This window comes from Hemiscyllium ocellatum, chromosome 2 (assembly GCF_020745735.1).
Source record: "Hemiscyllium ocellatum isolate sHemOce1 chromosome 2, sHemOce1.pat.X.cur, whole genome shotgun sequence".
Taxonomy (NCBI): domain Eukaryota; kingdom Metazoa; phylum Chordata; class Chondrichthyes; order Orectolobiformes; family Hemiscylliidae; genus Hemiscyllium; species Hemiscyllium ocellatum.
In genome coordinates this window covers 91,014,533-91,039,396 of record NC_083402.1, presented here as the reverse complement: position 1 = coordinate 91,039,396, position 24,864 = coordinate 91,014,533, and the positions used below count along the sequence as shown (strand labels likewise).

Below are 24,864 nucleotides of genomic sequence, written 5' to 3'. Positions count from 1 at the left end.
AACATTTCAAGTCTAAGTGACTCTTCATCAGAACTAAAGTGTGGAGGGGGGAGCATTTATGCAACAGTTAGGGGTTGGAGTTGAGTTGGAGTGCTGGGGAAGAAAGGATGTTGATAGTTCAGATTAAGTGATCGGAATGTGAGAATGGCAGATCAATGGTGTGTCTAACCACCAGACTGGAAAGAACAGACAGTTTCACTGGAGTGGGGGGGAAGGAGAGACAAGGTGACAGAAAATGTAACAAGCAAAGCTAAAGGGAAGGAATGGGCTCACAATTTGAAGGTGTTGAACTCAAATATTGAGCCTAGTCTGTAAAGTGCTGGTCTGAAGATGAGATGTTGCTTCTCCAGTTTGCATTGAGCATTGCAGTAGCAGAGGATAGACAAGTGAGCATGTGAGCAAGACTGGCTACGGGAAGGGATAAAACACCATGTAGGAGCAAATTCCTGCAGAAGCTGGATGTTTTCCCTTTTACCCATTCCCTCACTAACAGCCACATGTCCCATCTAGAAGCTACATTCTTTACAACTCAAACAGCTCGGTAGTAGTGCTGGTGAGTCACTCTTGTTGAAGGACATTGAAGTCGCCCTCCAAGGTTTATTCTATGCACTTGTCACTTCAGTGATTCCTCGAACCAGTGTTCAACATGGTGAAGTACAGATTCATCAGTTATGGGAATGAGGTACAAAATAATGAGCAGGAAGTTTCCTTGCCTGTGTTGATCTGATGCCATGAGACTTTGTGGGGTTTGGAATCCGTGTTGAAAACTCTCAGGCCAACTTCCACCTAACTGTCTACTAAAGTGCTGCCACTTCTGCTACATCTGCCTGCAGGTGGATGGTGACAATGTTGTATGATTCCAGGAGTATAACTATGTTAAGCTATAGATCTACTAGCCTGACAGATAGCTTGCCAAATTACAGCACTAGCCCCAGACAACGACAATGTAAAGCCTGTGCCATTTTTGATTTTGGCTTGCAATTAGAAATGAAGGATTACTGCATTTTCTTTTAAATCAAGTAACCTGACACTCATTGTATGAACTGTTCACACAACTACGGGTTTAAGCAATAGGAAGAGAAGATGCACACAAGCTGGAGTGAAGGGTGTGCACAAATGAAGATTCAACTAATAAGAAATGGTTGATTGGTCTGAGGTCCAGTAACTAGTTACTGATGACAAACACCTTGTGCCTACCAATGATAAGTTTTCAGGTGCTGACAGAATGAGGTTATAAGCAAAGCAGGGGAGAAGCCAGGAGATACCCACCAGCTCAGGAGCACTTTGCTCTCTTCTGTAAAAGACACATTAAGCCTGGGAAAAAAAGTTAATTTTTCCCTCCTCAGTCACTGTAGGCTCTAATTTTTAATTAATAAAGCAGGGATCTTTTATAAGTGTGAACCAGTCACCCTACTCCTCCTGCAAACAAATAAAAGTATCTAGGTAAGGAAGACCACGAAACAGCATTCTGATCAATATATAAACCAGTACAGCAGATTTTGTGACCAGAGACCACTGAACTGTTTCCTAGTTTCCCTTCTGTGCATAACACCCACACATTTCTTTTTCCTGTTTGTGTCTTAGCATATATGTGTAAAGGTGGGTTTCTAAATGTGTTAGAATTCTAACTAACAGTTATATGTCGATGGTTCATAATCAGTTTCCTGTAGCTACAGTCTATTTACTTGCAGTGACTAGTAATTCTTGCTAGCTAAAGAAACCTAGTTTGCGCTGTTAACCTGCGCATTAAAATCAGGAAATTGGATAATTTTGTGTCATTCTGTAAAATTTTTCTGACAACTCTAATAATAACGGGACTTGATTTCCAGCCTACCACCCCAGGAAGGCAAAACAGTAAGGAGGGCTTTTCCGGGTTGTGCCATTATTGTTTTCGGTGCAGAGATCAAAGCCAGGTGGTTCACCCAGCTCTATTTTGTTTTTGGAACTTTCCTAGAGGTTTTTACAACTGAGTGGCTTTCTGATGGTAGTTAAAAGTCAACCACATTGGTATGAGTGTGGACAGCACGGTGACACAGTGGTTGGCACTGCTGCCTCACAGCGCCAGAGACCCAGGTTCAATTCCTGCCTCAGGCGACTGACTGTGTGGAGTTTGCACATTCTCCCCGTGTCTGCGTGGGTTTCCTCCGGGTACTCCGGTTTCCTCCCACAGTCCAAACATTTGCAGGTTAGGTGAATTGGCAATGTTAAATTGCCTGTAGTGTTAGGTGAATGGGATAAATGTAGGGGAATGGGTCTGGGTGGGTTGTGCTTTGGCGGGTCAGTGTGGACTTTTGGGCCGTAGGGCCTGTTTCCACACGAAGTAATCTAAGCTTTACATGTATGCCAGACTAGTCAAGAACAGCTTTCCTTTCCTCAGGGACTATGTGCTGATTGCATTCATGCCTGGCCCAAATGAAGACAATCGTGTTTGCTGAAGCTAAATCATCTCACCTCCAGGTCATTTCTGCAGAAACTCCTCAGAATAGTATTCTAGGTTCCACCATCTTCAGCTGTTTCATTGATAACCTTCTCCCTATCGTAAGGTCAGAAGTGGGGATGTGCTGATTTTTCCTTATTTGTCCATGGAATTGCTGGCTAGGCAGCATTCACAACCCAGCATAGAGAGTTAACTGCACTGCTATGGGTCTGGAGTCACAAGTAGGCCAAATCAGTGTAGGATTGAGCAAACATTCCCATTTTCTACAATACTGGACTAAGACCCTGCACTTTTCTAACATCTAAAATACTGGACAAAAGCCCGAGTTCAGGCTGCAACAAATACACAAAGAGCCAGAATAATTTTGGCCTGAGATCATTGCTCAGCCTGAAAATCCAATTTACACTTCACTCTAAAGAGAAGAATCAACCAGACCTAACATCCTAGAGTGACCCTAACTTTTACACCTAAATCTACCACAAAAGAAAGAAACACCAAGTGCTCTCCTGATAAATTCACTATGCGTCCTATTGTATCAGCAGACTCAACCCAGACTGAAGGCCTACACTATCTAAAATCTTCATCAAGGCAACGGATTGACAAGCGGGAACAGTCAGCTGCATTTCAAAATCGCAGTTTTTCCCAGGGGTGAGCTTAAAGTTTCAGGATCCCAAAGTTTCCAGCCTAGCTAGCAGGGAGGGGAAGTTGGATGGTGACAATGCAGAGAACCCATCGGTAGTAAGCCTGATTAAAGTTTGCGATTAAAAGTGCTGTTTAGCTTCTAGTGTTCAACCAGTGTCTAATCTAATAGTGTACTATCCTCTGTATAATTGCTAGTGCTCTTACCCACTTACAAATCTTCACTATACACAGCCAGATGGACAAACATTCGTCTTATGAGTGGAAGGGAGAAAATAGGGGAGTCCACAGAGTTCACAAAGATTTTGCTTGCTAAGATTTTATATTCTTCAAATGCTTTCTCCAATTTCTTTTCAATTCTTCACAGGAGGCACAGGCAATTGGTACATTAACTGAAAGTCTCTAAATTATTGGTAAAATGCCACAGCTTGTAGCAACTGGTGATGTAAAATAAATTGACTTTCTTCAGGCCTTAGATATCTTACTGGAGAGAAAGACACACCATTTGCCCCTTGCAGTGATCCAAAGGCTTCTGCCTGTATCATTCATGCCCACTAGCTCAGAATATAAAAACAGATAGGAAAAGCCTCTACAAAATATATAAATCAAAAAAAATGGCTAAAGTAAACACTGGTCCTTTATAGGATGAGAAGAGGGATATAATAATAGGAAATGAGGATATGGCCAAGGGGTCAAACAGATATTTTGTGTGGGTCTTCACAGTGAAAGACACAAATAACATGCCAATAATGATGAGGTGGTGGTTATGGCAGGTGAGAATCTAGAAACAATCTTCATCATTAAAGAGATAGTATTGAGCAAGCTAATGGGGCTAAGTGTAGACAAGTATCCTGGTCCTGATAGAATGCATCCTACGGTACTAAACAGAAGGCAGAGGAAACACCAAATACATTTGTGGTAATTTACCAAAATTCACTGGACTCTGGGGTGGTTCCTGCAGATTGGCATTACATTTGCTGTTTGCCAATATTTAAAAAAAAGGAGTTCGACAAAAGAGTTACTATAGGCCCATTAGCTTAACTTCTGTAGTTGGGAAAATGCTTGAATCTATACTCAAAGAAGAAATAACAAGACATCCGGATAGAAATTGTCCCATCAGGCAGATGCAGCATGGGTTTGTGAAAGGCAGGTCATGTTTAACTAATATACTGGAATTCTTTGAGGATATTATGAATGTGGGGACAACAGAGAACTGGTGGATGTGGTGTATCTGAATTTCCAGAAGACATTTGACAAGGTGGAACACAAAAGCCTGCTGCATAAGATAACGGTGCTATGGGTAATATATTAGCATGGATAGAAGATTGGTTAACTAAAAGAAAGCAAAGACTGGGGATAAATAAGTACTTTCCTAGTTGCAGTCAATGGTTAGTGGTGTGCTTTAGTAATCAGTGTTGGGACCACAATTGTTTACAAGTCACATAGATGGCTTACAGTTGGAGACGCAATGTGTCAAAGGTCGCAGACAACAATAAAATGAGTGGTATTGCAAAGTGTGCAGAAATCATGGAGTCTGCAGAGGGATATAGATAGTTAAATGAGTGGGCAAGGGTCTTGCAGATGTAGTACAATATCGGTAAACGTGAATCATCCATTTTGGTAGGAACAACAGCAAAATGGACTATTATTTAAATGGTGAAAAATTTAAGCAGACTGCTGAGAAGAGGGACCTGGGGGTCCTTGTGCATGAATCACAAAAAGTTGGTTTTCAAGTGCAGCAGGTAATTAAGAAGGCAAATGAAATATTGTCCTTCATTACTAGAGGGATGGGAGTTTTAAAAACAGGGAGATTCTGCTGCATCTGTGTAGGGTGCTAGTGAGGCCACACCTGTAGTACTGTGTACAGTTTTGGTCTCCTTATTTGCAAAATGATGTATTGGCACTGGAGAGAGTGCAGAAGAAGTTCACCAGGTTGACTCCAGAGTTGACAGGGTTGGCTTTTGAGGAGAGACTGAGTAGACCACGACTATATTCATTGAAACTTAGAAGAATATGGGGGGTTTCTTATAGAAACATAAAATTATGAAGGGATTAGATAAGGTAGAAGCAAGGAGGTTGTTTCCATGGCAAGTGAAGTGGGCATAGCCTCAAAATAAAGGAAAGCAGATTTTAAGACTGAATCGAGGAGGAACCTCTTCACCTAAAGGGTTGTGAATCTGTGGAATTCCCTGCCTAGCGAAGCAGTTGACATTACCTCATTGAATGTTTTTAAGGCAAAGCTAGATAGATTTTTGAACAGTAAAGGAATTAAGGGTTAAGGTGACCTGGTGGTTATGTTGAGCTGAATCACAAATAGATCAGCCATGATCTTACTCAATGGCCGAGCATACTCGAGAGGCCAGATGGCCTACTGCTGGCTCCTAGTTCTTATGTTCTTATACATGTCTTGGTGCCAACCCATCTACAAATAACGTCTTCACAGCTTCAACAAATGTAAGCACAGCTTAAAATAAATATCAATAACTTGTTTTTTCAAAGTACAGCAATTCCTCCCTCAATTTTTTGCCATAAAGTAGTACTTTCGAGTTTAGCCCACAATCGAAAATTAAGTATAATAAAAAGATACAGTCTTTACAGTTTCTCAAACAAATGAATCCTCCACCAGTACAACTTTTTCACCTCCCCTCCTATACAGCTGAGTCACCCATGGTGCCACTGACATGGCGTTTACCGCATTCTGATGAACCATCCTCATCAGTATCCAAAACATAAATGAGATTGTCTCAGGGACCACAGCATTACCAGCCTGGTTCACTTAGACTGCTTGGCAGTCACCCATTCCTTATCTGCCGGCACAACTCTAAGCTGCAGTGTGTCCGCTTTTCTAAACATGTCAGTTTTTATGATTCTGATAAGATTCCCTACAGTGCAGAAACAGACGCTTTGGCCCAACCAGTCCACACCGACCCTCCAAAGATTAACCCACCCAGACCCATCTCTCTCTGACTAATGCACCTAGCACTGTGGGTTATTTAGCATGGCCAATTCACCGAACCTGCACATCTCTGGACTGTGGGAGGAAACTGGAGCACCCGGAGGAAACACACGCAGACACAGGGAGAACGTGCAAACTCCACACAGTCGCCCAAGGTTGGAATCGAACCTGGGACCCTGGTGCTGTGAGGCAGCAGTGCTAACCACTGAGGCACCGTGCCTCTCTCTATATCTCACTTCCTCTCCATCCCTCTTAATTGTCTGTCATACAGATGCACAACAGTTACACCAGCCACCATTAAAGTTCTGAAGCTTGGCACTTGTTTCACTTGTATTCACCTCTGACAAATGGTATTTCTGGGACTTTCCACATCCCGCAAGCTGTACATTTTATTTAGCCAAGCTGACTGCTGTATATTATTATAGGTAGAATAGCTTACCAGTGTTAAGCATTCTGCAGATACCAACTACAGCACATTCCATAGCTCTGAACTGTATACCTTAGAACTGAAGGAAAAGTTTATTAAATATTACAAAGGTATGTGGAAAAAGACCAGATGAGAGGAACTAATTGGAAATTTCTTTCAAATAGCTATAAAAGACGTAATAAATTAATTGTCTTTTTCTGCTATCTGATTCTGCGATAGAGGGAAAATTACAATGTTGCTCATAATGGGATTCAGAATTCAATGCAGGTTAACACACGCATTTTCAAAAGGTCAGCTTGTCACCTCTGTGGAAAAGTATCATGCTTAAACATTTCTTTGATCCAATAAACTCAGAACTTCCTACTATTTTTAAAGACTTTGTTTCTCAACATTGCACCGGTGTCGCATATTGGAAATAAAGCCCTATTATTCCCAGAGTTATCATAAAAGTGAAGGATCTTATAAAATATGCAAAGTTTTCCAGTTCACCTGACAGTCAGATCCACGTTGATAGAAAGCATGCACTAGCTTTCTGTACTAAACAATAATCACTTTTTATTCAAGTTATTAGACTCCAGTTGCAAGTAAACACTTCTAACTGATTGGCCTATGACATTACTAATTAAATGACAATCTCCTCAAATTCTAGAACCCCAGGCCAATGTTCTGGGGACATTGTTTAGAGTCCCACCCATGGCAGACAGTGAAATTTGCATTCAGTTAAAAATCTGAAATAAAGAGCTGGCTCAGTAGTGACCATGTTATACCACTATTGATTGTTGTATAAAATCAATCTGATTTACTAATATCCTTTATGGAAGGAAATCTGGCATCCTCACCTCATCTGTTCCACATGCGAGGCCAAACCCCCAGCAATGTTGTTGACACTTAGCAATGGTCAATAAATGGTAACCTAACTATTGGTGCCCATATCCCATGAATGAATAAAGGAGAATACACACACACACACACACACACACACACACACACAAACACACACATGGATAGACAGACAAAGTTAGTTAGTTATTGGGCAGAGTGGGGAAAAACTCTGGAAAATTGTTTCTGGATCAGCTTGATATTAGCACAATGTAAATTTAACCCCGTTATTCTAATTGGCTCCTTAAAGATATGCATTTTTGTTTACTTCAAATTATATTTCAGTTGCCCTTTAAAGGATTTAATGGTGTCTTTCTTAATCACTGTGAAGAAAAACTACTAATTTCATTTTCATCTCTCCGACAAATGATGTGTTTGATGACATCCTTTAAAAGAACTCAGCCACAGATGACGCTTAAAATTGAATTTCTGACATATCCTCATATGCATGAAGCAACATTATATATACATATCTCCTGGATTAGGAATGTAATATTTACCTTCTCACTCTATAATACAAATGAAATAAGTATACTGTTTAATACAGAAACAGCTAATAAAACTATAGTGATTGTAACAAGGTCAGCAAGTGGACCTCTCAGAATATGAGTTCCCTGATTGGGGTTGTTAATCTGGTCCAATCAGGGAAACTTGATTGACAAATAAGAACAGGAATATTAATGAAAGAATAAAAAACAAGGAGTGTTAGACATCCTGTTCACTCTAAGAACTGGATCAGTGTCAAAGACCCTCCACATACAAATAAAGATTAATTTGGTGACGGGAAACCAGTCTCTGTGGAGTTATTTCAGTAGCAATGAGAGAAAATCGTGCTTCTGAAGAGATTTGCATGGAACAGTCATCTTCGCATTGAGGTAAGCATCTCTGACATAATGTTGTAATTTGGGAACCTCGATTTGTTCGATCCTGCTGTCAAAGATTGGGCCCAGTACATGGAAAGAATGTGTTATTTTTCTGGGGAAGTGACATTGAGACAGACGAAAGGCACCAGATACTAAAATCTTTCAAGAATTGACAGATTCAGTTAAGGAATACTAAAAATCACAAGCATCCTCAATTTCTGAGATGCTATCAATTTTACTCGACAATTTCATAATCAGGGGAATTTGCATCGGAGTTTTTGACTAGGTTAAGACGACTGGCAGAGGCATGTGACTTTGGTTTAACCCCTAATAAGATGCTGAGAGACCTTTCATTTTTGGGATTAATGATGAAACCATGCAAAACTGGATTTCAAATAGGCAGGATAACTAGCGTTATCATTGGAAAATGTGATAAATGAAGCATATGAGTTGCAGGGTATACTAATGGAAGTGGATAACCTCGCCAGGCTGACTGGGCTTAGGGAACACCACTTGAATGACGGCAATTGCACAGCCTCACTCAGGATATATCCTAAACAGAGGGACTCCACTGCAGCCCACAGCAAAACCCCAAAGCAAAGCCAAGCCTCAGTCAAACAGTTGAAATTTTCTTCAGAATCCAGGCTGGCAAGCCACTGTAATTGCTGCCAGTAAGTGAACTCGAGACAGCAAAAGAGTCTCACTTGACCTAAATTAAGTTCCAGAACTCAACTATCCAGGAGAGTGCACGCCCTGGAAAGGCCGTCTACATCTGGTTTGGAATAGTTAAATTACTTAGCAACATCGAAATCAGAAACAATCAAAATAAACATCAGGTTAAATGGTCACCTAGTTCTATCGGCGGTCGATACCAGCACTGCCATTTAAGTAATCGTGGAACTCGATGTTAACACAATTTGTTCTGGTTCCCAACCATTAAGTTTACACAAAAACATGAGAACCTACACTGGAGAACCATTAAAAATTAAGGTTACACCTTCAGCTCCAGTCTCTTATGGGAACCAGCTGGTTCAGTTACCACTGATTGTGGTAAAAGGCTCAGGTATAAGCTTGCCGGGGAGAAATTGGTTGAGAAAGATTGGCTCAACATTATTCGATTTGAAAATGGCTGTCTAAGTAAAATCCTAGTTAACCCAAAAGTTTTTTCAGGAAATATCAAAGGAGCCGAGGCCATTTGCATGATGACTAGGAAGCAATCCCAGAATTGTGCAAGGCCCACTCAGTGCCATTTGTAAATACATTGCGCCACCTCCCGCTGGCAGATACACTGCCATTGGAAGAGTCCACATGGTTTTAAATTTTCTGGACACACTTCCAGTCACAGCTAGCAACAGCAGACTATGGAAGCAGAAAGATCTGGTCCTGGCAAAATTGAAACAGCTGGTGGTGAGCGGCGAAACCAAAGGGCTGTGACAACCAGAACCAAAAACCTTTTTGGAGTTAGAGAGACTAGAAGAGGATAGCATATTATTATGGAGACCAAGACTGATTGCCTTGAGCAAAGGTTGCCACTGGATACTGGCTGGACACCATCAAGGGTTTCTAAAATGAAGATGTTGGTGAGAAGTTACATCCAGTTGCCACAATTAGGTGTAGACATGCTGTGTTAGTGGGCACTGCCCAGAGTGCCAACAGGGACAAAAATTCCCATCAGCAGCTCCCCTATATGCATGGGAATGGCCGGGTAACCCTGGACATAGTTATAAATCGACTATGCTTGTCCTTTCAAGGGCTCAATGTTCTTAGTCGTTGTGGGTGCCCACTCAAAGTGGCTGGGTGTGCACAGAGTTCCTTCCTCGAACATGGAGATGATGACAAAAACTGCATGCATCTTTTGCAATACACTGTTAGTCACAGATAATGGGCCATTGTTTACCAGCAACGAATTTGAGTAGTCTCTAAAATCAAGTGGTATTTGACACATAAAACAGTTCCACATCATCGATCATCAGTAGTCTGGCAGAAAAAAACATTCCAATCTATGAAGCAACAGCCTGCAGCTGCACTCGATACCAAACTGATATGGGCGCATGTGTGGGTGGGTGTGTGTGTGCGCGAGTGCAGACATATGATGTGGGCGGGCACACAAACAATCTGGCCAAAGTTAATGACAGAAGAACACTCCAAGTCATTGAAAGTTTAGAGAGTTTTTGTTGCAGCAAACATTTATGAAATCTAAGGAGTGGTCAGACATGTGGACAAGACGTTTCCATAAGTAAGAAAGACGAGGACCTGAAGAAACAACCTCAGAGATCAGGGATGACCCTTTCGAACTAAGGTAAGGAGGAATTTCTTCAGGTGGTCACTCTGCGAAACTCATTGTTGAAGAAGGCTATGGGAGGCCAAGTTGTTGAGTGTATTTAAGACAGACTATAGCTAGGTTCTTGATTAGTGAGGGATCAAGGGTTACAGGGAACTGCAACTGAATAAGATTGAGCAACATATCCGCCATGACAAATTGCGCAGCAGAATCAATGGAGTGAGTGGCCTAATTCTGCTCCCACGTTTTATGGTCTTATCAATAACTATATTTGTCGCGAGATATGGCTAATGACTATAAAAGATGTATTTTACTTCCTGAAATTGAAAACATATCCAAGATAAAAATTATGCAATAGATAATTTTACAATGCTTTAAAATTAAAATTAAATTATGTTATAATGGCAAAGAAAATTAGACTCTTAACATACAGCCCGATTGTTACAGATCTCAAGCTGAAATGTGTCATTGATGGAATCATGGGAGAAAGTCACCCACACAGCAAGCCACAACAGCTGCACAGTTCAGGACAATCAGGGAAAAAAATAAAATATTTCTATAAACTAAAATATAACGTAATGTTTTCATAAATTACAGAACAGACACAAGTATATGCTAATAGTCAAAATGGGTGCTTAGTTCTGTATTTAAAGCAGAAACCATGGACAACTTTTACTTCATTCGGGATCTTGAAATTAAAATGTATTAACTAGCTCAACGTTCATTCGCTCATCAAAAGAACAACTGTGATTTGACACACCCCTTAAGAATGTTCACTTCTAAAGCAATGTTTGTTTTTTTAAATCCGGGTGAATCACCATTTTTATCTAAATAAGGAATCATGCCAAATGACATAAAAATAGTTCTGTCAGAACAGTTATATTTCAAGTGCATGAAAATAAGATCAATTAAACTACTACAGAGATGCAGAATACGACCAAAGAGCCAAAAGAATAATTAGGGAAACAGCTAAATAAAAACGCTGTCAGCATTCAACTCAACTATATGTCCTATCAAACCATATTTTACATCTTTAAAGATTTGGTCCTTTTCATGTGTCTATTTTGTTTATGACCTCACTTGATAAATTGATACCTTAAAATTCTTCACAAGTGCTCACTTACGAACATGACAAATTAATCTCTGTCTAAAGTTTGATTCAAATAATTGTGTTTTGTTCCTTTCTGATGTGTCCAATAAATTTGCATTGTTAAATTTTGTTATTTCTCAATTCAAGATGCATTTTGCTCTAAACTTGAAAATGTAGCCCAACCCAACATGCAATAAAAACATATCCTAACAGCAAAGAACATTCATGCAGGAAAAATATAAAACTGTTCATGAGTGAAATTATTTATACCTTTTGAAAATATTTTTTTCCCAGTTTCGAGGCCTGCACTATCATTCTGGGGCTTTAAATAAAATATTATACTCGACAAGTTCCTGAGATTGCCTTTCATATGGAGATATGATCCAGATGGTCTATGCTTTGTTCTTACTTTTTAAATTTCAGATTTTAAAATTATTTACACATCTTCTACATAAGCCAAAACATTCCTTCTCTGCCAATTTGAACACACTTTAGAAGGAAGAACAATTTTTAAAGGGCCATAACTTTCTGTAGGACTGAATTCAATACCATCTATTGTAAATTCGACTTGCTATTGTCTATTTAATTGCAACTATATCTTGCACTACAAACTGCTGAAAGGGCAAACAGGAAAACTTTTATCCTGGCAAACCAGCATCAATCTCAATATTACAAGTAGCTATTACAAGTAAAATTCTAATTCCTTAGAAATAACAATCAAACTGAAGGACTGTGAGCAAACTGTGTCTGAGAATTCATCATTAAATCAGGTGCAGGAACAAAAATAAAGGAAAATAACAAAGAGTGGATTAAGAAATAAAAAATAAGATGAAAAGCAAAATTTTCAAAAGTTTAAAATGTCATCCTTACGATATCCAACAATTAAAATCTGAAGAAACGAAACTAGATGCTTGTAAAAGTTTTCCGTGTCAATGAAGTTAAGGGGCAATAATTTGTTAGCACACTTTAAAAATTATCTCTGCTAATTAATGCAGACTTAATAAAGTGGAAACTTTAAATGGCTCTAATACGGGCTTCTTTTATTACTTCAGGTCAGCTCCAACATCATGTCAGAAGTTTTAACACTGAACAATATGCGAGTTCTATAACTTCATGGTACTCAACGTGAGTTTCATTTCAATTGTGGTACACGCAAAACAAAGCAAATGCAGACACAGCATCATAGACAGTTACTTTTACTTTTCCCTGTTTAATTACACATCTGCCTTAACTTAGAGTGCAGGAACATTTGCACAAAAATAACTGAATACTAATGGCTTTGTTACTATCTGAAAAATGAATTGTTGGACAAAAACAGAAATTGTTACAGAAACTGAGCAGATCTGGCAGCATCTGTGGAGAGTAAACAAAGTTAACGTTTCGATTCCAGTGATCCTTCAAAATGTTGGTCACTGGACTCAAAATATTAACTCTGTTTTCTTTGCACAGATGCTGCCAGACCTGCTCAGTTCCTCCAACATTTTCTGTTTTAGAGTTTTTTTAGATCTCCAGCAGCCAGAGTTTGTTGTTTTAAATTATTAGGTGACACCTTATGAAAGAGCGACAATTTCTTTTTTGTTTGTAAAAGGAAGTCTTCAAAACTAATCACAATGGTCAACATAAGTAAAAACGCAAAATTGACAATTCAATAATCTTGCAGATTTAATATGCAATTTTAATGAAAAGTCATGACCCAGAACATCAATTCTGTTTCTATCTATAGATGCTGCTTGACTGATCTGAGTTTTTCTAGCACCTTCTCTTTCCATTCAACACCTCGTTGAAGTAAATTGCTTAAAAAAGTATTTTGAGCATCAGAATTGTCAGGTGGCAAGGTCATTTTTTTACCCCATCAAACAGATGTTGATGTAGCCCACATCCATAACACAGTATTGGCAAAGTCAAAACAGCTTACAGCCCAAAATGTTTCGACAGGACAATAGGGCGGCAAGCCGAATTTCCTCCACTGTCTTTCAGCAAGCAAGACAGTTGAGAGCACTGGCCTTACACAGCTGACATCAGCTAGCAAATCGACAGGAGTAATATTGACCAAGACCAATTCCATTCCTGTGTATCAACCATAAATTGTCTGAGCCAGAAAACTACTAAGAACAATTGAGTTTTCCACTTCAGGTGATTTCTGACGAACATCCTATTCCAGGTGGATATTTGCAATATTCTATACAATCCCACTTCTGACAGATTTCAAAGCCAATTTTTTTGGTCGGCACACTGCCTAGGAATGCCAAAATTTAGAATTTCTGCTTAGAGTCTAAAACACACTCACATGGTTGAAGTTTACCTTTCATTAGGTGGCTACCACATAATCGATGTTTTCCTCCTACATTTACTTTCTTTTGGCATGTGAATCATCATTATGGCTACTTCTATTTTGCTCAACTGGAGGCACTACACAGCCTCAACATAAAGCTGCTATAGCTCATAAACAACAGGCTAATGTTATGCTGTGAACAAAATTAAGATTATCCACCTTGTCTTTTCAAAATCAAAAAAAAATTAACTTGTTTTATTACTTGTAGACCACTTTCAAAACTTCACGATTGATACATATAATCACAGATACAGCAGATAGAAAGGCATTTTTGACACTAGTAGACAGCTCAATAAACAGAGGTCACAGATTTAAGGTAATAAGTAAAAAGTTAAAAGATTAGAGGAGAAGTTTTCTTTTACCCAGTGTGGAATGGGAGCTTGGAACACTGTGATGCAACTGTGTTTTGAATCAGAAACTCTCACAACATTTAAGCAGCATTTAGATATTCACTTGTGGAGCCTTGGGCTCCAGCACTATAGGCCGAGAGCTGCAAAATGTGATTGGTGTAGCCAGATCTTTGTTGATTGACATAAATTTGATGGGCCAAAAGACCTGTTTCTGTGTTGGTTTGGAGATGCTGGTGTTGGACTGTACAAAGTTAAAAATCACAACACTTGGTTATAGTCCAACAGGTTTATTTGGAAGCACTAGCTTTTGGAGCGCTGCTCCTTCATCAGGTGGTTGTGGAGTATAAAATCGTAAGACACAGAAGTTATAGCACAAGTTTACAGTGTGATGTAACAGAAATTGTATATTGAAAAAGAACCAAATTGTTTGTCAAATCTCTCATGTTTTAGAATGGGCATGTTGGTTTCAGTTCTTTCATATGTAAATCCCAGAACTTTTTTAAAGTTACATTCTCAAGTGAACTTTAACAACTGGTGCCACGTCGGCCCAGATAACGCATTGAAGGTGCGAGGTGCTCTGTGTGAGGCTGTCTGTGCCCTAGTGTTCAGACTGATTCTAATCTGAAAAAGGGAATTATAGAATTTTACATGGATTCATGCAGTTTTCAAGCAAAATAATATGTAATTCTGCAATGTAATTCACCCCACAAACTTATATGTGTGTGTGTGCACACAGGGGGGGGGGTGTCTGCAATAGTGTGTGTATGTGTTTGAGAGTGTAAGGGGGTTTAACTCTGTGAGACGGTGCATATGTGTGTGCGTGTGTAAGAGTGTATGTGTGAGCGTATGAGAGAGAGCTTGCGAATGACAGAGTGTCTGCGTGAGTGTGTGTGTCAGCGTGTGTGTGTGTGTGTGTGTGTTGCAGTGGGGTCACCTGTAGTGTGACATGAACCCACAACCTTGTCACAGTAGACGCTGCAAGACAGGTCAGAGTGTCGGCATGGATACCACCATTACATGTGGGGACACCTCCCACCATGTACGTAGCAGGTAGTCACGTGACTTGGGCAATGTTGTCTATCTCATATGCTGCAGGAAAGGATGCACTGAAGTATACATTGGGGAGACCAAGCAGAGGCTGCAGCAACAGATGAATGGACACCACACAATAATCCACAAACAAGAGTGTTCCCTCCCAGTCGGAGAACACTTTAGCGGTCCAGGACAGTTGACCTCTGACCTTTGGATGACTATTTCCCAAGGCGGACTTCGGGATAGGCAACAACGTAAAGTGGCTGAGCAGAGGCTGATAGCTAAGTTAAGTACTCATGAGGATGGCCTCAACCGGGATCGTGGATTCATGTCACACTACAGGTGACCTCACTACACAATACACACACACACACACACACACACACAGACACTCATGCAGACCCTCTCTCATACGCTCACACATATATTCCCACAATCACATGAGGTGGGCCTCAAACAGGTCCTGGAATTCATTTCACACCGCAGGTGACCCCACTACACTACACACACACACAGTCCTTCCCCACTCCGCCATACACACTTACACACTCACACACTAATGCTGATGCTCTCTCTCATACATGCATACATACACCCTCCACACTCAAACCCACACACGCACCCCCTCATAGGCTTATACCCCATCACACACACACTCACACTTTACCCCAAGCTTGCACACAAACAAACACACTCTCAGCTGCACTCACACAATTACACTCACTCTCTCCCCTGCTCATGCACACACAAGTCTATGGGGTGAATTTATATTTGCAGTATTATATTTACAGATACATTCTAATTTACTCAAAAAATACACAACCGGTAGGCAGTCAATAAAGACAGTCAATCCATATAATATTTTATAAATTCCATTTTGGAAATAGAACCAGTCTGACTCATGGTTGGGATACAGACAGACTCGCACATCTAAGGCATTGTCTGAGCTGAAATGTCAACATTGTTTTTATAAAACTTCAACTTGAGAATGTGACTTAAAAGTAGTTCTGGGATTTACATATTAACAAACTGAAACCTGTAACCCATTCTAAAAGATGAAAGACTTAACAACAGTCAAGGTTTGTTAAATATATCATTTTACTTGCATGACACTGTAATCTTTTGCTATAAATTTTGTGTGTTATGATCCTACTCTACAACCAGCCGATGAAGAAGCAGTGGTCCGAAAGCTAGTGCTTCCAAATAAACCTGTTGGACTATAACCTGGTGTTGTGATTTTTAACTTTGTCCATCCCAGTCCAACACCAGCAGTTCCACATCATGGCTACCATTAAGAGTGGTCTCACTCTGCACCTGACCTCATTACAGCCTTGGTTCATGCATGGACAAAACAACTAAATTTCAGAGATGAGGTGAGAAAAACAGCACTTGGCATCAAGGAGCTCTCACAAAACTGGAATCAATAGAAATCAGATGGAAAACTCTTTGCTGGTCAGAGTCATTCCTGGCACGTAGGAAAATGATTGCAATTGTTGGAGATCAGTCATCTCAGCTACAGGACATCTCTGCAGGAGTTCCTCAGGGTACTTGGCCCAACCATCATCAGCTGGTCCATTATAAGGCCAGTAGTGGAGATGTTTACCAATGATATTCAGCACCATTTCTGGCTCCTCAGTACTGAAGCAGACCATATTCAAATGCAACAAAACCTGGCAAATCCAACAATGTTCAGGCTTGGACTTACAAGTGGCAAGTAACATTTGCACCACACAAATGCCAGGCAATCACTGTCTCCAATAAGAGAAAATCTAGTCACAGTCCATTGATATTCAATGACAGCATTATCTTTGAATCCCCACCATCAAGATCCTGGAGGTACCAATGAGCAGAACCACACTGGACTTGCCACTTAAACACAATGGCTACAAGAGCCAGTCATAGGCCAGGATTACTGCAGCAAGTAATTCAACTCCTGATTTCCCAAGGCTGTCCATCATCTACAAGGCACAAGTCAGGAGTGTGATGAAATACTCCCAAATTGCCTGGCCGGATGCAGTTCCAACAATACTCAATAAGCTTGACACTATACAGGACAAAACAGTCTGCTTGATTGGCACCATGTCCAAAAACATCCACTCACTCCACCACTGACACTCAGTCACAGCACAGCATACTATCTACAAGATGCAATGGAGAAATTTGCCAAAGATTCTTAGACAGCACCTTCCAAACCCATGACCACTTCCAACTGGAAGGACAAGGGCAACAGTTGCCGAGAACATTGTCATCTGCAAATCCTCTCCAAGCTGCTCACAATTCCGATGAAGAAATATAACTGGACCTTTATTGTCATTGAGTTAAATTCCTGGAATTTTCTCCTAACTACATTGGGAGTCTACTGACAACACACAGGCTGCAGAGGTTCAATAAAGTAGCTCACCACCACCTTCGCAATGGCAATTCGGTATGGGCAATAAAAGCTGGCCAACTAGTGATGTTCACCACCCACAATTAACCAAAAAACACGTAGAGCACTCCATTATTCTAACCCAGCAACAACGATGGGCAAATGCCTCTAACAATGGAAAAGTGAAATTCCAAAACAAAAGCAACATTACTATTATTTTTGAGAGATTAGGTCTAAATTACTACCATTGATGATGCCATTATGTCTAAATTATTAAGATTAATAATTTTGTTTTGCAATTACAATAACAATTACATTAATACCAACAAAAGTCTAACCCAGAATTATACAGCAGTAATAAAAGTTTTATAATATGTGGCTATGACAGCTAAGTACCAGAAGAAAATAAGATGTAAGAGCAGAATTAAGCCAATCAGTCCATCAAGACTGATGAGTGGCACGGTGGCACAGTGGTCAGCACTGCTGCTTCACAGCGCCAGAGACCTGGGTTCAATTCCCACCTCAGGTGACTGTGTGGAGTTTGCACATTCTCCCTGTGTCTGTGTGGGTTTCCTCCGGGTGCTCCGGTTTCCTCCCACAGTCCAAAGATGTGCAGGATAGGTGAATTGGCCATGCTAAATTGCCTGTGGTGTTAGGTGTAGGGGTATGGGTGGGTTGCGCTTCAGTGGGTCAGTGTGGACTTGTTGGGCCGAAGGGCCTGTTTCCACACTGTAGGTAATCTGTTCATTTGATCATGGCTGACATGTTTCTCAACGCCATTCTTTTGCCTTCTCCCTGTAACCCTTGATCCTTTTCCTAATAAAGAACCTATCTATCTCTGCCTTAAATGTACTCAATGAGTTGGCCTTCACTGCCTTCTCTAGCAACGAGTTCCACAGATTAATCACCCTGTAAAGAAATTCTTCCTCACCTCAGTTCTAAAGGATCATCCCTTCACTGAAGCTGTGCCCTAGGGTGCTGGTTGCTCCTACCAGCGGAAACATCATCTCCTCATCCACTGTATCCAGGTCTCAGAGGATTTCACAAATTTCAATGAGATTCCCCCGTCATCCTTCTAAACTCCATCAAATATGAAGTATGGGTACGGAATGCTTTGCCTGCAATGATAGTAGATTCGCCAACTTTAAGTATATTTAAGTCGTCATTGGACAAGCATATGGACGTACATCAAATAGTATAGGTTAGATGGGCTTCACATTGGTATGACAGGTCGGCGCAACATCGAGGGCCGAAGGGCCTGTACTGCGCTGTAATATTCTATTCAACCACTCCTCATCGGACAAGCTCTTCAATCTCAAAATCATTCTTGTAAACCTCCTCTGGATCCCCTCCAACACCAGCACATCCTTCTTTAGGTATGGGGCCAAAAACTAAATTGTATAATGTCACTGTAAATTATCATAAAATTAGAGAGGGGACTGTAGCATAGTGATAACACTGTTGAACAAGTAACTCAGAGGACTGATCCACAAGCTTGACCCTCACAATGGCAGCCAGTGAAATTTCTATGCAGTTAAATAAATAATGCCCAGAATAAAAAACTGGTCTCAGTGATGGTGGCCATGACACCACCGGTTGTCATAAAAACCTATGTTGTTTGCTCTGATGTCCTTTAGAGAAAGAAATCTCACATCCTCACCTGTCTGGTTTACAGGTGCCTCTAGTCCAACAAAAGTGATTGGCCCTTAACTAACCTCAGTTATGGCCATTTGGATGGAGGCAGACCATCACTTTTTCAAGAGGAATAAGAGATGAGCAACATTTGCTGGTCTTGTCAGCACTGTTCACATCCCATGGAAGAATAACAGAAATATAGGAATACTTATTTTTGAATTGCTATGTAACATCATCAAATTCAATCGCATTGATAAATTATTCAAACTCAGCCTGTTTTACTTATTACGTCATATGAACTCCTTAATGGACTATTGCCATTTGCTAGAATAAAATGTGGTGTGGAACGAAGCTTTGGTCATGATTCTTCAACAAATCTTCTCAGCATTCGTTCTCATATGGAAATATACACAGTACATAGTAACAATGGGGGAGCACTTTGGGACCAGTGACCATAGCTCTATTAATTTTAAAATATTAGGGAGAGGGACAAAACTGGTCCACAGATTCAAGTTCTAAATTGGAGAAATGCCAATTGTGATGGAATTAGATAGGATCTTGCAGGAGTTGATTGGAGTAGTTTGTTTGCAGACAAAGGGACCTCCAGCAAGTGGGAGGCCTTTAAAAGTGAGATAGCTGGAGTTCAAGGTCTATATGTTGCTCTGAATGTGAAAGGCAAGGTTTACAGGATTAGGGAACCCTGGAAGACAATAGATATTGAGGCTTTGACCAGAAAAAAGGAAAAGGCACAGCTGCTGGGATCAAGGAATCCCTGGAGGTATATAGCAGATACAGGAATTTACTGAAGAATGAAATCAAGAAATCCAAAGAGTTTTTTTTAAGTATATTAAAGGAAAAAGAATAACTAGAGAGAGAAAATAGGGCCCCCTCAAGGACCAAAGTGAACATGTATGTGTAGAACCAGAGGAGGTGGGTGAGGTTCTCAATGAATATTTCTTCTCTGTGTTTACCATGGAGAAAGACATGATGACTTGGGAACTTGGGGAAGTTAGTGGTCATATCTTGGGGACAGTCTTTATCGCAGTAGAGGTGGTGTTGGACATATTAGAATTTATGAAGGTGGATAAATCTCCTGGTCTGAACCAAATATATCCCAGAACACTGAAAGAGGCTAGGGAAGAAATTGCAGGGGCTCTGGCTGATATTTTTGCATCATCTTTAGCTATGGGTGAGGTGCTGGAAGACTGAAGGGAGTGAATGTTGCACTCTAATTCAAGAAAGGCTGCAAAGAAAAATCTGGGAACTACAAACCAGTAAGCTTAACACCTGTGGAAAGTAGCTTACTTGATTAGATTCTAACAGATAAGATGTATATAATTTGGAAAGACAGGGTTTGATTAGGACTAGTCAACATGGCTTTGCTTGTGGGAAATCATGCATCACAAATTTGTTACAGTACTTTGATGAAGTGACCATAAAGATTGATGAGGGCAGGGTGGTAAGGCCTTTGATAAGGTTCCACAAGGTAGGCTGCTCTGGAAGGTTAGATCACATAGAAGCCCGGGGGTGCTGGCAAATTGGATATGTGTGGCAAATTGGCTAAGTGTGGAAGGATGCTTGTCGGACTGGTGGCCTGTACTAGTGGAATACCTCAAGGATCGGTTCTGGGCCCACTGATATAGATAATAAACAGCAATGATTTGGATGAGAATGTACAAAGCATGATTAGTAAGTTTGCAGATGACACTAAAATAGGAAATATCGAGGACAGTGAGGAAGGTAAACAGAAATTAATCAGATGGGGAAGTGGGCAAAGATTTGGCAAATGGAATTTAATGTAGATAAGTGTGAGGTCTTACATTTTGGAAAGTCAAATCAATGTGCAAGTTTCTTGATGAATGGTAGGGCCTTAAGGAATGTAGTGGAACAGAGAGGCTTTGGAGTTCAGGTGTATCATTCTCTGAAGGAGGAGTCACAGGTAGACAGGGCAATGAAGGCAGCTTTTGGCACACTGGCCTTCATCAGTCAGGGCATCACGTATAGAAGTTGCGACGTTGTGCTGCAGTTGTACTGGAGGTTGGCGAGGTTGCATTTGGAGTACTGTGTTCAGTTTTAGTCACCTTACTTCAAAAGGATGTTATTAAGCTGGAAAGAGTGCAGAAGAAATTTACAAGCATGTTGCCAGGACTCAATGGTGTTAGTTATAGCAAGAGATTGGACAAGCTAGGACTTTTTCTTTAGAACACAGGAGACTGAGACGAGGGGGGTAGGGGATCTTATAGAAGTAAATAAGCTCATGAAAGATATGGGTGTGTGTGAGTGCACTCAGTCTTTTTCCCAGGGTTGGGGAATCGAGGACTAGAGGGAAAAGAATAAAAAGGAACTGGAGGGACAACTTTTTATTGTTAGAGGATGGTGTGGATACAGAATGAGCTGCCAGCGGATGTGATTGATGAGTGTACATTAAAAACATTTAAAAGGCATTTGGACAAATACATGGATAGGAACGGTTTAAAAGGAGATGGGGTCAGCATGGACCAGTTTGGGCCAAAGGGCCTGTCTCCTTGCTGTTGGACTCTATGACCTCTTAGAAGGTTTGCCCACCAAAAATAAGGTTTAATTCTAAATTTGGAAGAGTTTCAAAACACATTCTTCTTCAAACGTTAAATGTAAAATAATGTGACTGCAATTTGGCACATAAACATTCAGATATATCTGATCTGATGCCAACATACAACTTTACAACAGAATGGATTGTTTCAATTCACTGATCATATGTTTGACAAAACATTCCTGATTTCAAGTTTCCTTTCATAATGCAAAGGCTGCTATTTGTAACTGGGCACATCTTTCTAAAAAAGGTAAATGAAAACAAAATGGTTCAGACCGGAGCCAAATACTAAAACAAAGTTGAAGCAACTTAACTACAATTTATGGAAACTGAACTGAAACAGTTATATTTTTAACTATTCCTCTGTAAGCTCAATTTTAATAATCTAGTTACTAAATTCCTCTAAGAATGTATGTTAGGATTATGACAAATTTGTTAAGAATATTAAATAAAAATTAAGCCCACTTGCCAATTCTTCCAGTTTGTACCATGTGTATTTAATAATTGAAGGTTTCTCAGCCAGAATTGTTCTTCAAGAGAGTTAACAAAAACTGAGTCACACATTGCCAGCTGGAAAACTAGTGTAATGAAATGAAACTGGAAAAGTCAAAAGGCACAAGTAGTAGCATGCTTCTAAACAACAGCAACATCAAAACATTGAGCACACAATGAGAAAATTGGAGTCAGCACCTTCAGCTTCAATCACGGACTCAGTTCCAACTACATTGAATGCCCAGCTCCCTGTCCACTATCTGCATGGGCTGGACAATTTTAGTTCTGAAGAGTGACTGGATAGAGTCACTGAAATGTACAGCACCGAAACAGACCCTTTTGCCCAACTCATGCCATACACGCAGCATCCTCTGCGTGAAGAGGTGTAGTGGCTTAACCAATGTCCGGTACAGCTGCAATATCACCTCCTAACTTCTATACTCAATGCTTTGACCAATAAAAGAAAACATACCAAACACCTTCTTCACTATCCAATCTACCTGCAATTCCACTTTCAAGGAACTATGAACCTGCAATCCAAGGTCTCTTTGCTCAGCAACACTCCCCAGGTTCTTACCATTACGTATATAAGTATTGCTCTCATTTGGTTTTCAAAAATGCAGCACCTCACGTTTGTCTAAATTAAACTTCATCTGCCACTCCTCAGCTCATTGGACCATCTGTTCAAGATCCCATTGTACTCAGATAACCTTCCTCGTCTTCCACTATACCTCCAATTTTGATATCATCTGCAAACTTACTAACTATACCTCCTATGTTCACATCCAAATCATTTAAATAAATGACAAAAAGTAGTGGACCCAGCACCAATCCTTGTGGCACTCCACTGGTCACAGGCTTCCAATATGAAAAACAACCCTCCACCACCACCCTTTGTCTTCTACCTTCGAGCCAGTTCTGTCTCCAAATGGCTAGTTCTCCCTGTATTCCATGAGATTTAACCTTGTTAACCAGTGTACCATGAGGAACCCTATCAAACATGTTACTGAAGTCTATACAGATCACATCCATTGCTCTGACCTCATCAATCCTCTTCATTACTTCTCCAAAAACTCCATCAAGTTAATGAGACATGATTTCCCACATCTAAGGCCATCTTGAGTATCCCTAATCAGTCCTGGTCTTTCCAAATAGATGTAAATCTTGTCCCTCAGGACTCCCTCCAACAACTTCATTCATTATTTCATATTTTTTAAAATCATTCATTCATTCATTTAAAATCACTCATTCAAAATCAGATATTCATTCAAATGGGTCCATCACAAGACGGCAAACTGCAACTAATGGAGTGCCACAGGGTTCAGTTCTCGGACTTGAACTATTTACAATCTATATAAACGATCTGCAAGCAGGGACAAACTGCAACATAGGAAAATTTGTGGATAATACTAAAATAGTGGGCAAGCAGGCTTTGATGAAGTGATAAAGAATTTACAAATGGATATTGATTGTCTAGGAGAATGAGCGAAATCTGGCAGATGGGGTTTAATGTGGATAGATGTGAAGGTGTCCAATTTGACCGGAAAAACAAAAGGCCAAATTATCATTTAAAAGGGAAACAAATTCAAAGTGCATCAGTGCAAAGGGATCTGGGCTTCCTTGTATATGAATCGCAGAAAGTGGGTATTGCAGATTTAGCATATAATTAGAAAGGCGCATAGAATCCTGGCATTTATTGCAAAAGGACAAGAACATAGAAGTAAAGAAGTGTTGTTACAATTATGTAAAGCATTGCAGAGACCACACCGGAGTCTTGTGTCCAGTTATGATCTTTTTTCTTACTTGAGGAGGGATATAGTGGCACTGGAGGCAGTTTAGGAGGTTCACCCGATTGTTTCCAGAGTGAAAAGGCTGTCATACAAGGAAGGTTGAATAGCTTAGGCTTGCACTCAATGGAGTTTAGAAGGATGAGGGGGATATCTGATTGAGGTATATAAAATGCTAAAAGGAATTAAATAAGATGAACGTTGAACAGCTAGTCCCCCATGTGAGATAGTCTTGAACAAAAAGCCATAACTAAAGAGTGAGAAAAAGTAGGTTCAAAACTGAGATGAGGAGAAACTACTTCCCTGAGAGGGTTGTCAATCTTTGGTACTCACTGCCCCAGAGTGCAGTGGAGGGAAAATCAATCAACAGATTCAAAAAAGAAACAGATAGGTTTCTGATGAAAAGCATGATATAGGACTATAGGGAGCAGGCAGAAGAGTGGAGTTATAGAGTCACAGAATTATACAACACAAAAACAGATCCTTCAGTCCAACTCATTAACACCAACCAGGTTTCCTGAACTAAACTAGTCATTTGCCTGCTTTTGGCCAATATCCCTTTAAATGTACCTGTCTAAATGTCTCCTAAATGTTGTAACTGGACCTGCGTCTACAACTTCCTTTGGCAGTTCATTCCACATATGAACTGCTCTGTGTGCAAATGTTACCCCTCATGTTCCTTTTAAATCTTTCTCCTCTCACCTTAAGTCTTTAACTCCCCTAC

General features: G+C 40.3%; 1 protein-coding gene and 1 long non-coding RNA gene across 9 annotated transcripts in view; one reads left to right on the top strand and one right to left on the bottom strand.

Annotated features, from left to right (window-relative positions):
* Positions 1 to 24,864, bottom strand: part of aopep (aminopeptidase O (putative)) — a 345,719-nt gene that overhangs the window by 88,579 nt on the left and 232,276 nt on the right. Inside the window, exon 14 of one of the 7 annotated variants that reach the window (XM_060838400.1) lies at positions 18,646 to 18,772. The exons of the other annotated variants lie outside the window; for them this stretch is intronic. Within the exon in view, the coding sequence (XP_060694383.1) occupies positions 18,740 to 18,772 (33 nt within the window). The 3' untranslated portion in view covers positions 18,646 to 18,739. Of the gene's footprint in view, positions 1 to 18,645; positions 18,773 to 24,864 lie in introns of those variants that run through there. 7 annotated transcript variants of the gene reach the window in all.
* LOC132824151 (uncharacterized) overlaps positions 10,325 to 24,864 on the top strand; it is a 56,574-nt gene continuing 42,034 nt past the window's right edge. Inside the window, exons 1-3 of one of the 2 annotated variants that reach the window (XR_009645642.1) lie at positions 10,325 to 10,500; positions 12,625 to 12,697; positions 19,330 to 19,360. This is a non-coding gene — a long non-coding RNA (uncharacterized LOC132824151). Of the gene's footprint in view, positions 10,501 to 12,624; positions 12,698 to 19,329; positions 19,361 to 24,864 lie in introns of those variants that run through there. The other variant, XR_009645641.1, reaches the window with a different exon arrangement.